This window comes from Centrocercus urophasianus, unplaced genomic scaffold, assembly GCF_019232065.1.
Source record: "Centrocercus urophasianus isolate 14NV4802_14NV808 unplaced genomic scaffold, USGS_Curo_1.0 seq_30, whole genome shotgun sequence".
Lineage (NCBI taxonomy): Eukaryota > Metazoa > Chordata > Aves > Galliformes > Phasianidae > Centrocercus > Centrocercus urophasianus.
The window spans coordinates 9247468-9264449 of NW_024884867.1; the positions used below are offsets into that span (position 1 = coordinate 9247468).

The 16982-nt window shown below is 36.9% G+C and overlaps 1 protein-coding gene across 1 annotated transcript in view; it reads right to left on the reverse strand.

Moving 5' to 3' along the window:
* RIMBP2 (RIMS binding protein 2) overlaps positions 1-16982 on the reverse strand; it is a 114622-nt gene that overhangs the window by 39551 nt on the left and 58089 nt on the right. The window contains exons 7-10 of the mRNA XM_042828615.1: positions 11948-12037; positions 6498-6620; positions 3172-3276; positions 750-800 (exon numbers count right to left, since the gene is read on the reverse strand). Of these exons, the coding sequence (XP_042684549.1) occupies positions 750-800; positions 3172-3276; positions 6498-6620; positions 11948-12037 (369 nt within the window). The remainder of the gene's footprint in view (positions 1-749; positions 801-3171; positions 3277-6497; positions 6621-11947; positions 12038-16982) is intronic.

Below are 16982 nucleotides of genomic sequence, written 5' to 3' on the forward strand. Positions count from 1 at the left end.
GACAGAAAAACTACCATGAGAACAAAAAAACCACTAAAAGCAGATTTTTAAGTGAAAATTGACAAATGCATTTGCTATACTTGATCTGTGGCATTGTATGTTCTTTAGATTAGTAATTTATGTTAAGTATTAGTATGTATTTAATGCTTCTTCCTTTCCTCATGCAAAAAAACCTACTTTGCTAGTGATCATAAAAAAACCCTATTATGTGTGAAAAAGTGAAGAAAAAAAGAAATAAAAGGTAATCTGGATGTAAAACATGTTATTTACTTCTGTATCTGTATTTCCTGACACTTTAACTTGTCCAAGTGAGTCAAACGATATAATTGGAACTTAAAGAATCTGTTGAGTCTAGCTTTGAAAAATCTAGGAAGGAACTGTTTGCTGTAGGGACCTTTTGATTTCTGCTGTATGCACTATCTTATACAGCACTGTGGAACATCATGCATTTCTAAACAGCTGCCTGGGAAGGGAATACAAGGAATACCACCTGAATAATCTCTGAAAACTTTATTTATTTAGCACTGTTTGCTTAATAAGTGCTTTAGTCACTGGCAAATTCCAAAAACACATTCCAGCATTCATTCCCACTCAGTTGGGAAATGTTAAGAAAGGCCACAGTGGGTGGCACACAGCAATAGCATTAGAGGCAGGATTAAAGAATCAAATCTTTCAGAAGTGATGATACAGTTACTGCCTTCAGAATGAAACCTCCATAACCACAAGTAATACAAAAGGTATCTTCTTACCTCTAGCAACTGAACTGCTCCTTCATGTTCCTTCTTAGCTTCAACCTGAGCCTTATTTATATAAATTGGAAAAAAAACAAAAGAAAAATAAAAAGAAAAACTAATTAGTCATGTCATATACAGTATATTCTAACCACAAAGAGCAGCATACCATATACTCAAATCCAAAGCTATCTACAGTCTTGGAGGGCTGGCTTGGGCAATCCACTCCAGCACTGTAGTTCTAAGCCATCAAAATATCTGCCTTATTTTCAGAGACAGAATCTGAGTGAAAGTTAATAGCATCAGTATTTATTTGGCCCAAGACAAGCATGCTCAACACACTGCTAAAAAAGGTGACACAAAAATTAAACTTATTCTTTACATGAAGCATGAATCTTACAAAACGCTTAAAGACAACCATAAGAAAGTTTGTCTGTAAATGGAAGTACAACATCTAGACTTCAATCAGCTGGCCCAAAGAAAAAAGAGGGAGTCGATGATAGCATGGAGGGGTTGTTTTAAATAGCTCAGAAGTAATCAAATTTTGTTTATGAAAAGTCTAAGCCTTAAAAACACAAAAAAGCAGCACTCAGTATCTCTTTTTGCCCTTGCTTTATTTCCGTTTAAATTTTCACTGTCTTCTTTATTGAAGCTTGACCAAGATGAGCAAAATTATTTATTAACCTTTGTATCAGGGTGATGGCAGTGCACTGCACACACTTTGCCTGTTAACTTCTCACTGCTGTATATCAAAGATCACATTCAGAATATTTCTTATCAGAGAAATGTCTTCATTCATGGCAATGCCTCACAAACTTTCTAGATTAATCTGGAGCAACGAAGGACACTGACACAACTGTAACAACTTATTCTCATGCACAAGGGCCATCATGTTTGCTTGCTGGCTGGAAGAGAAGCTGGTCAGACCATAAATTCACAACAAAAACTCAAGCTATGCTTCACTGTCATGCACGGTAATAAAACCTGTTTTGGTTCTGGACACACAGTCCTACTTCTTCCTGCACTACAGATGCACCTTATTGCTAGCACCTGATAAAATAATGGCTCAAAGAGCATTAGTGAACATAGCAGGTAATAGAAAGCCTGGTGCCATCCATCATTACAAGTTTAATAAAATCCACCCAGAATATGAGTTCTTGATAAAAGATTAGGAAAGCTGTGTCAATAGCTATCTCTCTTTTTCATCAAACCACCCTATATTAAGGTTTCTTGGAGAAGACCACCTGATTTCCCATGAACACAAAACTTGGATCAACAATATTACGTTCTTCCTTTTAGGCTGATAATCTGAAGAGTTTGTACACATATAAAGAAGAGAATGAATTATTATTTATAATATCAAAATGTGACTGCAACTGCATCCAGGCTCTGCTAGTAATGCACATTTTTTTAAAGTCTAAAATTCTGTGATTCATCCCATCATGACAGTGACACAGTGGAAAAGAATTTGAGCATGGAAAGGCAAGAAACAACACATGCATGCACACACACACACAAATCCACCAAAGAAAAAAAAAAAGGAAATGAACAAAATCCCAAAATACCATCATCACCAGCAAAAAAGGTTTAAGTTCAAAATCTATGTGGAGGTTCAAATAATGGCAGTTACATGCAGCTAAAACTGACGTTTCAAAATACGGTTAATAGATAAAATAGAAAAGACTGAAAGAAAATTAACTGGAAGATTTTGGACAAACGAAACATTCTGTTGGAAGCAAAACTGTAGCTATGTACATTTTTTTCTCTGCTGACAAAGTCTGTCCATGCCAACACTTACTCAAATTACCATTGGTGTTATTATTTCTGTGTTTTGATCTACTCCAGCAATTGGAAACATCAGCGTTAGTATTGACACCAAACCAACTTCAAATGACTTTGGCAAAAGTGAAACTCAATACCATGCTTTTATGTATTATAATGAATATTGAGAAGATGCACTGTGATAAAATATGTCTACTTGCAAATCAAAGAACAAGCTAACAATGAAGTACTTAAACAGCCATTTAGTTCATGAAAAAGATCAACTGTTACGTGTACAGACCTTGAGAAGGAGTTGCATTAATCTAGTATAAGGGAAAAAGTAGTGTGACTCACCAGTGACAAGAAGAGGAAGCCAAAGAAATCCTAACTCAATGTCAATGAGAACGATTAACTGTTCCAGTTAATCAAACTGAGAAGGGAACAGTAGATTCTCTGCATTTCAATTACCACAAAATTAAGGCTGGATTCTATTCTAAGGAATACAAAAATATTCCCAAGCTTGATGTAAAGGCAAGGAAGACGGGCTGGGATTTTGGGGTGAAAATAGGAACTAGTTATGTAGCTGTGGATTTAATTTCTTTAACCCTAGTGATTGCTGTGATGTGTGCTTTATCACTGTAATTCGCCGTTGTATCTTACTTTCATTTCCTTTGCTTACCTTCTGCAGGAGTTCAATTTCCTGCTGTTTGGCGTTGAGGACAGCCAAGGCTTGCTCATGCTCCAACTCCAGCTGTTGCCGCCGTTCAGCAGCCTCTCGCATATGCTGTTTCAAAGAGTGGAAGACAAAACTATCAGGGGATTCAACATATCTTAGACAAACATACTGCCAGTCCCAGGACTGCAGACGGTCAACACAAAAACATTCTGGTGTCACTTTTAGACAAAAGGGAATTTGAACAGAATCTTAAATTGGTCGGTACCAAGATGAATATTGTCACTGCTAAATTCAGGTATTCTGACAGCAATCTCTTTTAGGAGATCTGTCACTGCCAGCAGTGTGGCCTCTATGATGTCTAAGTGAACAGAAGTCTTTTTATCCATCAGTTGCATTTTTATACGTGACATCTAAACTGAAGTAAAGCTTGGAAAAAAATCAGCTTGACAATTCCCTAAATACCTCATTATCTAGAGTTTGTTTCTGTGTTCCAAATGATGACCCCTCAAAAATAGCTTGCTTTTGCTATTCTCTGCTCATTAGTTATGGTAAATCATACAGAGTAAAACAAAAACAGATTTAGAAAAAAATGACTTCACGGTATTTAAAAAATAGTTTTACGAACAGTTACAAGTAATGATTCAAAGCAGTATGAGGCTCAGTTGTTGGGAAGCTGAACAATGTCAAGATACCCTTTTAGATACAAATCTTTTTCATTACAGGTTATTATTCTCCAACAGCACTGTACCATTCAAACACCCTGTTTAATAAATCAGAGCTAAGAAAGATCACTGGAGATTCTGATATCTTTTCTGGCAAAATGGGTTTTACAGATTTGTGTTTTCTAAATTACATATTCTAACACTCTGCTCTGAGACACAATGCCTTGTCTGCACACCATGAGCTATTACACAGAGCCTATTAGGAATATGCAGTTAGAAATAGATGGTGGCAGTTGTTTCGAACAGGCCAAAATATCTCTTCTTGCATACTAGAGAAAACTGTATCCAGCATATTGCTGACTTTTTAGGAGCTGCTAATTCTCTGCTACATGTAACTAAATAACAAAGAAGGTCAGCATAGTGAGGCTGTAAATATTTCTAAACTATGCTTATTATTTATTTAATAATAACCAAAACTGATTGTTCAATTCTCTTCTCAACTAAACAAACAGCCTGTTTTGCTGACTAGCACCACTCATTATTTAAATTAGCATGAAGCTACATTTACTGAGCTCAGCAGCTTCCATTAAATCTCGTGTACGACTTGACAATGACGTGACTCACATCCAAGAAATGACGAGGCAATCAAGACATTTTCCCTCTGCTAATCTAGAAAAGCTTTAAATATAAAAAAGAGTCTCAACTCAAGATTTAGTAGAGGATTTGGTACAGCGCGTTTCAATATTTTTAAGTTCTTACTATTCTTAAAAAAGCTACTGGAGGACATTTATAAACCTTTGGAAAGATCGATAAATAATTAATGCAGTGACCATACAGCAAATCCACAAAATGTAACAAAGAAACAGATTGTGATACATGATCTGTGAGTCTCCCCCACTTTTAATTTCTGTTTCCTTAAATAACAATGTGGTATCCATAGTTGGCAGATTTTAAGGCCAGTTGGTCAACTACACTAACCCAGAAGTCATGGTGCTTTAGTACTACTGTGATCTACTTAATACACAAAGCAGCAAGGATCTCTTCACTCCAGCATCTGTTCCTTCCTTGGCACAGCAACTAAATCTCCCCCATACCAGAAGATGTTCCCTCTCCTCCCACTCTGCTCACAAATTGGTTCTGTCTGCAATCTATTTCACTCTTCCTATCCACACATCAAGCTGGTGTCATTTCCTGTTCCAAGCCCAAGGGAACAGGTTAGGGGAGTGGAGGAAGACTGCAAAGACCCCTAGAAGATCTGCAAGGAGGAAGTTCTGAGATGCTGAATTCTTTCTCCTTCCTCCAAGCGTGGCTTGCATGATCACATTGCCATCAGCTTGCGTAGGTGGTGGCAATCCATTTGCCCTTGTAATTGAAAATTAGAACTTTTTAAGCATATAAATTTGCACTTCCGTTTTTGCAACCCTTCTAGGGTTCATAACCATGTTCTTCTAACATCAGAAAGCAAATCCATATCTAGAGGAGCACAGAAAAATACAGTAATGTCTTCATATTTCAAAACAACTGGCAAATAATCCTCTGTCCTTCAAAGAAATTGTGAAGAAGGAATCTTTTCAGTGCATTTTTCAGATCAAAGGTGGGAATCCTGCTATGCCACAGAGAATTAACTGATGACATCGTGGACATCTCAGCTTTCACTAAAACTTGTGCTAGGCATGACAAAACATTTCTGAAATGGCTCTTAACAATCCCACTTGTTTTTCCAGCTTCCTTATGGGCAGCAGGGAGATGCGACAATGAATAGCCCTACTAGCTCCAGCCCACTCTCTTCTTACACTGTACTACCTACAGCTGCAACCAAAACAAAGTAGCTAACTACATCTTACAGCAGAGATTTTTACACTTCCAAAATGTGCAGCTAAACAATGTTGAAAAAGCTCAAGTGGCTTTTAAGTACTAGAGTTTTGTTCCGACACAGAACTCATATATGATGTTGAATGGGGAGCAAATTTAATTTTCACCCAAGTACTTTTCTGCTCAAAGGACTTGTCATCTGTGCGTGCAGATGGGTGGGCACAATTTCAGTGACATGAAAGGGAAAAGCTGGCTGAATACATCAGAAAATCAGAACTTTTCTGTTTCAGAAGCACAGAAGATTCCCATGAGTTAGCTAATCCAGCAATTTTTCATCTTTCCCTTTCAGCTTTGTTGATATATCCTGAGATAATAGAAAGTAAACTATACTTGTCTTCTGGCAGAGAAACTAGGTTAAGTATTTCTCAAAACCTTCCACTGGTTGGAAGGCTACAAAGCATTTCTTAAACCACAAATTTCCTGAACATATGAGGACACACGAAATACACAATTAACTGCATCTGTCTGGGCAAGCTTTAAGGAGGAGCTGTAGGATTTCAAGTCTCTCCAAGCTACTCTGCCAGCTCACAAGCAGGACAGCATCTTCAACTATACACTGAAACCTCTACTGAGGCACTTGTGAGTACAAACACATTTTTGAATTTTTCTAAATCGAAAAGGAAGCAGCAGATTGATGATACGCCAACAACTGCATCTTAGAAAGCAAGTCTGGCTAGACATCACTAATTTATAATTAACACCATAGACACCATCAATTTATAATTAATTAACATGAGGATTATTAAACAAGCTATAGAAGTACTGCACCGCTGGACTTCACAGTGTTATACATACCTTTAGGACCTGCTCTAAGTTCTCCAGCTTGGCTTGGAGCTGGTGTTTTCCCTTTACAGCCAAATCTCGTTCTTTGGTTACTCTGATAAGGGTTTCTCTGAGATGGTCATAGTCTGACTTCACCTACAGCAATAAATACACGATTAATCCATGAATACCTTTGGATATCTAAAAAAACCAAACATTTCTGTATATGAAAATGAGAAAGGAAAGAAGTTCAAAGAAAAAGGAAACAATAAAAGGTAGATGGAAGGGAATGTTCTCCTGTGAGGAAATTGCGCACACCCAAATAGGTGTTTGTAGGAAATACATTTCTAAAGGTCTAAAATCTGGCAACCAAACTGTGGCAATGCATAAAGATCTCAAGTTGAATAATTACATGTATCATACAGTAAATAGAATAGATGACAATCAAAGCAATTCCTATATAAAAACGGACTGAGCTTTTGGTACGTATGGATGTATGAAATACAGCTCACACATTTTAGTTCTCCTGAACTATTCATTAGTTTAAATTGACATCAGGATAAAATCTAATATGGGACAGTGCACAATCAACCTGTGCTAGTATTTTAAATCAGGGTTTCTATAATACTGCAGGTTTTTAAAGGATCAGATACACAACAAATAGGATTTGTTTTCCTATTTAATTTATTTGGTGCTAACTTAACCATTTCAGCATGTTTATAGGATTTCACAGATCACCAGCAAAATCAACTGTAAGTGCATACAGAAAGCAAGAAAATATAACAATGAACTACTTTATTGCACCATGGAAATGCCATTTCTTGACTTTGCAATGGATGAGAGTCTGATTTATAGGAAATAACATAAACATTTTATGAGTTTATATGCTATACTGATGTACAGCACTAGGATTCTTACACAGCTCAGATCATATCAAGAATAACAACTTAATGTTAATAATGAAAAGTTGTCCATAATATGTATCTTCATAAAATGTTCACATTCTGTTTCATAAATACTGCTGTTCTCCTCTCTGCAATGCTAATAGGAGGTAAGAAAGGAAAAGAAAGAGCAAAAATATTTTCATGGAACAATGTTCCAAGAAGAACCTGTTTTCCTTTGTTAACTGCAATACAAAGTGTAGAAGCATGAACAACGTTTGCAGGATTACTGAATAAGTACAGGCAAAGCAGTATGAAGAATCAGGATAATGCTTAGACTGGCTTTAATCTAGGTGTAGCTCATCTTTATTTCTAGCTTCAGTTAGGAGAAGTGACAAGTTCTTTTTTACAATCTAATTACCGTAATTCCATTTTCTTTAAGAACCAAAGGCATTAAGCAATCTCTGACATGGATCTCTGAGATGTTTTCCAAAGCGATGTTTTGGAAACTGATTCAGACTATTTGCCTTCTGGCTACAGTTTGTTAATTTGCAAATTTCACCATGGACCAAACAACCTAAATGGTTGCAGCCAGACCTCATATTTGTCTTTGTAAGAGGGCACTTTAGAGTGCAGTGGACTAGAAAAAAAAGAAAGAAGAAAATGAAACAAATCATGTTTTCCACAAGAACTGATGCAATTATATCAAACTCAGGACTTTTTTTCCCCATGAACAGATTTTTCTTCTCCTCTTCCCTCATTTCTTGATAACTAAGGAAACTATTAAACAACTGATTTTCATAATCTATTAACTTCCTGCATCCTTCAAATTGAATTTCATTGCTCAGATCAGCCAATGTATATTGCTGAAGAATAATGGAGTGGAAAAAAAAAAGCGATGAAGTATCACCTTCAGTGATGCAAGCTTGTTATTGTCTGATCCTCAGTTAATTTACTGAGAATGAATGAAGTAGAATATTTTGGAAAAGCTTCAGGAAAATATTACTTAGACTTTAATTTTCTCTGCCTCTGAAATACTTGATACTGGCAACCTTTGTGAAGAATCTTCTAACACTAAATAATCACTGCAGCCTGAATAATTTTGGGGAGCAGGTCATCATGGCAGCATTCTGATACATGTTCTTCCCTTTTGGGAGTAAAGGGTCTATAGGAACAAACAGCACCTGTCAGGCTGCTAATGTAATTTGGGAAGGAAATGAATCAGGGAGAGGTAGAGTTGCAGTTACACATCTCAGGATTTTTGTTCAGGATCAAAGAGCACATAGACTAATTAAAATTTAAGATCACCCAAGTGATAATCCAATTCTCTACTTTCAACAGGTCAGTCTTTGAGCAATGTTCTGTGTATATTTTCGTTTCCCAGGTTGGAAATAACACAACTAATTCTACCAGTTGCCTTCTGATAATTAATTTGTTACTTCCAGCAACACTAATAATTCTAATGTATTTCTGCAGGGCCTTATAGCCAGGACTTTTTTCTTCTGAATACTGTATATCACAGAGTAGCATGATAAATGTATTTAAATAGCATAAAACAGCATAAAACTTAATGAGTCTATATTTTGTTAGTTTGCTTTTGTGTGGACAAAACTTGTCAAGTGCAAATGCAATGCTCCCTACCACAGTGTAAGAACTTATAGCATATGCATGAACTTGAATTACACAGAGCACATCAAGACATCAATATTCCCAGTTGACCTAAATTGAGTGCCATCACAAAGAGTTCTAGTTTCATGTCAGAAATTAGGGAACATTTTGATCTGTGATGTTTCTCTGTTCAGTGCATCAACAAATTTATTTTTCATCTCACAACTTCCCACTTACGAAATGTGTCTTCATTTGTGTCTGTTAGGAAGGCCAGAATACTGCTCAAGTATATTTCACTTTCTGAACTCTTAAGTGCCAAAACTACTTACACAGACCAGGAAAATAAACTGCAGGGTTTTTTTTTTTGTTACATCAGTGAATAACTGTCAGTCAATTGGTGAAAGAAATTCTATGAGAAATGATAGTTCTCTTTTATTGACATGTTTGGGCTGAAAAATGTTCTCTGCCACTCACAAATTCACTGTGTTGTACATAAATCACAAATGCTGAGCTATGACTACTGTGCCTGAATACAGAAGTGCAACTTCTGCCCTAACTCTAGACATTTGTCAACTTTTCACACCACTGATACTGTTTAGAAAAAAATGATTCAGAAAATACCACGAAAATTGTATGATATCAGGTATCATAGAAATAGATTCCAAAGAGATAACGACCCTTCTTTTTATATAAAAACACTAACATGCACATTCACTTGAACAGGAAAACAAGGCAAAGCCTGGTGCCACTGCACTTCTAGGGGTACAAAACTTTTCACCAGAACTCTGCACCAGAAATGTAACTTTGTTCCTCTTATGCAGAGTAACAACACAAAACTGCATAAATTAAGCACAATTTTGTTCCTATTCCAAAGTAGCACAACTCATACTTGCCCCTTCCTAGAGCTGAATTTCAACAATTACATTGTGCATAAATGAGCAGTTGTTATATCTGTGCTACGCAGCAGAATGCATAAACATTCTCCCAGCTCCAATTGCTCAGATAAAGTTGGCCTGCTTTTCAGGTCAGCTCTCAAGGGGGAAAAGAACAAACTAGGTTTTCCCCTTCAGGGCTGAGCTCTAACTCCATTGCATTTCTACACTCAACATTCATGTGTGTTTAGCTTCACACTTTCTTAATAGTAAAAAATAATCTAAACCATACAATCTACCTCAGTCTCGTTTTATGTATGGGGGAAGGAGAAAAAAAAGAAAAAACAGCAAATCTTGTTAGACAAGCAGGAACAAACAAGGTTTGTTAACAGCCAAGGTATGCTGCAAAATTCCTCATATCTCACTTATTTTTAAAACTGTTGAAAATGAGAGGGTAACTTACAGGAAGTCTTTGATCCTACAGAGGTTGGGATATAAAAATCAGTAGCACAGACACACTGAATTTTTGTAATGCGCCCTGCATAGCATTTTACAAACGTTCATAGTATGATAAATCCTGACACTGTAATGGTGAAAGGTAATTTTATTAATAACTTAGCAGCTAAGTGTGACTAAGGTTGATACCACACCTTTGTATTTAAATTGCTTTTATTAGGTTTTTCAGTGTTTCTCAAGCTGTTCACTTCAGAAAGAAACAAACGTTACCTATCATAAGGTATTATTAACCATGTAACTCATCACTTTCTGATAGTAAGAGAGCTGATCTTACTGACACCAAAGCACTAAGCCTTCACTGTATTAATGCTGCATGCTATTTCTTTGCCAGCTAGAATATAAAACTGCCTATGTAAGTGCTTATGTGGTGTGTGAACCAAACAGTAGGGGCAGTATGTAAACAATATTAAAAGGAGAAAAACATTAAGGAGATGAAGAAATTCCAGATAGATGGATGAATTAAATTGAGTAACTCTATGATCCACATCTTCCACCCAGTATAACACACTGACATGCTGCTTTTGTATATAAAAATAATTTATACCCTCACCAACTAAAAATTTCCAGTCTGCTTTGATATCGGGTGCTACATGGAAAATCTTGAGTACGTGCACAGCCATCTGATCTCACTATTCTAATCTCACTATTTTGTTTTGTCTTAGGACTAAGTCAGACCTCCTTTGGTTTGGAAACACAGTGCTCTATGACACGTGTGTCAGAGACATCAAAGCATGCAGCCACCACCGTTTTGCAAGGCTTGGGGTTTGGGCTTTCATCAGCGTCTGTACGAGCACAGCTCTTCTGATGTGAATGAGGTTGCTGAGCAACTCACTTAAGCCCTGTAGAAATCCCAGATTGGAGTTTTATTTTTAGCTAAATGTAGCCTTGTAAAGTGGCTGGTTCATGATGTTTCTTCCACTGAATACATATGTGATGAGGTAAGGCACGTCAGCCCATGCTACTTAAGCCACCCAGTATTTGCCATAGATAAAAATCTCAGTACTCAGGAAGATCTTTTGTCCTGAAACAGGAAAAAAAAAAAAAAAGAAAAAGAAAAAAGAAAAAAGCTTACTATGAAAACAGGACCTAGAATAGCTGAGACACGGACTTATGCCATATGTCATGCTACAGGGAAAACAACAGCTGATAACAGAATTTGTGAAATTCACTGCTGGACAATGAATGGCATTTCAACATTTTATTGAGAAATGAAAAAAGTGCAAGGGAAAAATGCAGAAGGGAAGGAAAAGACACTGCCAGTGAGAAATCCTTCTAGTCAGCATTCTTTAGAAAAAATCAGAGATTTTTTTTCAATCAAGTCTCACTAAAATTACTGGAAAAAAAGTCATCTTTTTTCCAAAGCCTAATACCAATTACCAAAAGATGCATCAGGGATAATCTCTGTACCAGCTACCAGTCTGTCTTTTTCACTTGAAAATAACATTTGTTTGTCAGATTCATACGTAACTTATTTTAAATTAAAGTACTTTGTGTTTTCTAAGAGAAAATAAAAACTAGAGATGACTAACTCAATCCATCTTTATCCAATTTGAAGACTGACAACTGTAACAAATCAACGTATGCGTTTTGTGTTTAGGATTGGTACCTGGTCATATTGCAGGGCTTTGTGTGACACATTTGCATACTGAAGGCTCAGGCGATTCTTTTCTTGCACAGCATCCTTCAGTTCATTTTTCTAAAACACAAGAAAAGAGTGTGTGTTATAGAGCACTTATCTCCATGACAGTACATCCTATTAAGTTCTTAAGGAAGCAATGTTTTTGCATTATTTGGTATTAACATACCATTAAGAGTAGTACCAGGCATGAAGCCAAAGGCACTGAAGGTGCAGAGGCAGAAGATTAGCTTACAATTACAGTTGGCTCTATCATAAAACCACATGTTTTCAGTAGATGATCTGATTAAAGATGTGCAGACAAACAGATGACCTGACATCACAGGCCTGGTGGAGATAAATGTACGTATATTTTTAAAAAATGTCTCCCTGCAGATGCAACAAGGAGCTCAAACCTGGCTACCTTACTGAGAGCAGGGAAGAAACCTGGCTTCCAGAGTAAAGCAATATCCTCAAACTTAGACCTTCAGAAGGCATTCTGAGGGCAAAAGCCAGGAACGGGGATGTGTAATCACGTACATGTCTATATTCACATGGCACTAGATTTATGATAGCTATTTCTATTTGTAGCATGTCTTCTTATAATAAATGCACAGATACACGTTTAAATTCAATCATTTTTAGAGTCTGGGTGGAACACTGCACACTACAATGGCAGGGAAATCCAAAATGCAGACAGAAGACAACACTGTCTAAATATCAAGATATTAACTACAGCGTACAGGTGGGAAGCTGTTCTCTTGACTAAACACTACTGAACTACACCAAGACATCAAATCACAGAATTTTCAACCTTCTAGTTGCAGTTACACCCATCATGTCACACTTAAGGATATCAGCAATTAAAATTTCTCAAGTTCTGTTAAATCTGTTGTTTAGGATGCAATTAAAAGTGACAGTCAGATCCTGAGATGCTAGACAGTTCTGAAGGACAAAACGACAATTTACTAGCTCACATTACATTTTTCAAAGGGGTGAATTAAATCAGCAAATATTTTTACAATTCGAGCAAACTGCACTGAACAGTTCCTTGGATATGTGAACAAATCATCAAATTCTATTAATTACTGCAAGTAATTTTTGTAAAGCATCGTGTAACTATTCTGCATTTTCGTAGGCAAAGATAAGCTACACTGGCTGCCCTGAGAAATCCTTAGAACCACAAGCTTCTGTCAAGTGAGATTCAACATTGACTTCAATGGATCAATTTGCATTTGTTATGAATCAATATTGCTCAGTTGACTTTAATAGGGAACAAGTGACAATGCCTTACCAGTTTTTAACAAGGTTATTAAAAGGAATTCAAGCAGAAATGGAGGGGAGGAAGAGCGAGGAGCAAAGCAGTAATTGATGGGAATCTAGACCAGCATCCTTCACATCCTATTTAAATTCTCCACAATAGAAAATGCTTTCTGAGACATGGCAGAGCAATTGGGCTGGCTGATATCCTATCCAAAGAAAACACATTTATTTGCAAGGATGAACTTAAGTAAGGCAGCAACTATCTCAGTTTCATTGGTCCTTAGTAGTTAGCCAATTTGGTTTTGCTTCAATGCCTGTTCATAGTGGCAACTTCTTTCAGTCTTCTTTTGCACTTGTCAGGATAGAGGACCACATATGTTCGCCATCCCAACCAAATCCGTAAAAATCAAGAATCCCTTGATCACAAGCAGGAATTACTGGCATATTTCTAGCTCAGAAAATACACGTAAAGAAGACCAACAAGAAAGGAACTTGGATGCAGCGTTCATTTAGCTGAAAGACATTTGTGCACATTATCAGTGTGCTTTGAAATAACATATACACATGTACACTGACAACGTTCCTACTGACTGCTTTCAGAATAAGGAATAAGGAAACAAAGAATAAACAACTCAAAGGTCTCAGAGCAATAATGAGGTAAAAGCAATGATGAATGGAAGCCTTGTAAGTTTAAGCCAAGTTCCTTTATTGAGCCATGTCTGCTAAAGATGTCATCATTACCATCAATTCAAAATTTCCCACAGTTTTAGTTTAGTTTTTGATGACTTAAAGCGTCTCTCAACCATGGATCCTTACAAGAGGGCTCCGACAGAATAATTCTGGTAGATTCAGCTGCAGGTGTTTAGTTCTAACACCTCATAATTATAGGTCAAAGTAAATAGCAGGGGCTTGGGTTGCTAAAGCTTTTGATCTATCTCCACAAGGATGGCAAGTTTATGCAATTTTTTCCTAAAAGGTTTCTGCAACTTCTGAGATGTGCTTGGGATTTTTGGGATTACACTTCGGTAGGTTGGATCATGGCAAATATTGTTAACAATCTAAAATAAGCTGCCTACCCAGAATTTCCCCTTATACCCACATGAAAAATGATCTAGAAAGAAAAAAATATATAATTATTTTTGGCATCATTGGCAGGCTGGAGAAAGGAGGTGTGTGTTCTGCTCACAGGAAAACTACTGCAGAAGATAACAAAGAAGCAAACAGATGAAGTATCCATCACACTACTGAAATTCCTCTGGGTACTTTTATACAACAGTCACACGAATCTGCTACATATGGTGAATATATTTGCTTGGCATACAAGAACACACAGCAACTGAACATTTATTAGCTGAAGGCAGAGAAAGCTGATGTTCACAAAACTCATGTAAAGTGATTTCACATCCAGTAGGTGATTCTGTTTTTCACTTGGCCCATATTTTCACTTATCTGTACAGAAAAATTTTTAAACAGTGCTGTTTTCATGCAGTTGTTGTTGAATACGAGAAAGCAACTGAACACAATAAAAACCAACCAAGAGTACTGAAATTCTCTTGCTCATAGCAAGAAAACCAACAGATAAAACCCTTGCTTTTCCCAAAGCATTCTTGGAATAGCAATTTTTTATCTGATCTATAGAAAGAGGAAGCAAGTTTATTTATTATATGACAGAAGCCTTAGCTGAAACTCAGGTCTGTGCACTGCACAAATACAAAAGAAATTACCAGTACTCCAAAAAAGTCTATCTTTTAATTTAAGAAGATAAAGAAATAGAAAAAGAGGAAACAGAAAGGGAGAGATCAAGGCACTTGCCAAAGGTCATGCCCCTAACCAGGTGGCTTAGTGACAGACTTATCCCAAATCTGCCTTCCCACACACTACTCCAGTCATCTGCCATACCCTGAAAGTAACCTGTGACGGATTAACTGCAGCAGCACATACTTAATGCTCACATGGGAACACAAGCCAGCTTCCGCATAGCAAACATGAACCGTACTCAACAGTTACGTCTCCTAAAAAAGTTAAAAATTTCTTTAAGATTTCTAAAGATTAAATTTAAAAGATTAAAATCTCTTCTTCTTAAAATTTCTCATGGGCAGTTTCTCCAGTGTTGAGCACTTCCAGATGCTCACTGTACTTGGAGAAACACTTTTAACAGTACTTGTTTCACGTCTCCTCTTCACACCACAGAAGGAACTTCTCTTCTGGCTGTGAAATAACACCTGTATTTTTGCAGATGATAGTTATGCACTGTTTAATATTCATGGCAGTTAGTGATTCTTTTCCTAATCCATTGACTTCAATATTTTCCAGATTAGCTAAATGTAAGACTTCAACAAAGAAGACCAAAGTTAATTCAATCATCACAGAACTAAATTTCACCCGATAGAAAACTGATATATTGAAAGCAAATTCAAGTCATGTAGAAGAAAAGGACATTTTACAGTCTTCTTCCATGGATGAAACAGAAGATTCAGATACGTAGCATAAAATCTCAGTAGCCCACAGTCAATCTCTGCAAGATGACAGTTCATGGCTGCCCTGCATACACCAGCATGCTGTATATGCCCCATGTGATGGGCCAGAGGAGCACAAAAAAGGTTTGTTTTCCATTTGGGGGAAATTCAACACATTAGATTAATATCTTATTATGTTGTAAGTTGTCTTCACAGGAATTTTATGGCTGTATCCTGAGAGTTTTGAAGCTTCAAATATATTTTAAAGGAGACAGATGTCTTTTGAAAATGCTATACAGAAATAAATAGAATCCTTTTCCATTCGCTTTCATGTACTTGACAGCTAGCATTGAATGCATTAACAATAGGGCAACACTTCTCACTTCAGTTCTTACAACTGCCAATTTCAAACAGAACCTCCAAGTCAACAAAACAAAGAGGTCAGCAAATACATAGGGCAGCCATCACAAATGACAGACTTCCTGGCAGTGGGCTGGATACACGCTTCGTGCCTCCGGGTTGTCAATGAATGCTAGGGCTTCTTCCCTACAGCCTTCCCTACTCTCAGTTTAATAGTTCTACCAGAAGTCTAAAGGGAACACAGAAGGATGCCCCTCTCCTACTGCTTGGATCTAAGAGGAGACTGTGTGGAATTTTGCAGACCATTTTTGGACTTGGTAAGATTCAGATTTTGTCAGCCCATGACAATGAACCACCACCAGACCAAAACCCAATCCTGTGCAAAGCACTCCAGTACAGTCTTCCCTCATCTTTTATCTATTTTCATACAAATAACTTTTGACTCTTGTTGCAAATTTAATGAGGGTTTTGTCCTTTTTCCCTCCAGCTGCTCTCTCAGTTGTTCTTATTTTACTCACTGAATGTAGCAATTCCAGCAATTTAATTGTGCATAAGGAGCCATATTAGGTTTACCATTTAATCTATGCAAATCAAACCATCACAGCTGTTAATTGAGATGAGCAGAGTTTAACAACTCATCAGGCCAGTTACTCCAAGACACTGAACTAAACTTATGCCAAGACAAATGCTGACTGCATGTTAGCAGAGCAATGAGCAGGTGGAAAGGAAGCAGGACTTCACATTCCCAAAAAATCTCACTAGTCCACAGTCTTGACATTGAGTTTTAAGCATTAGTTGAACTGCCTGTTATCCCTTTCTAAAGACACTGCTGCACAGCACATTTTTTAACAGCAATAACAAAGGAGACAAAATAAACAACACAGGTTTGAAGCAGTTTAATTAACTGTCTGATAAAAGATAGCATGCATCCAAAAATTTTAGAGAGA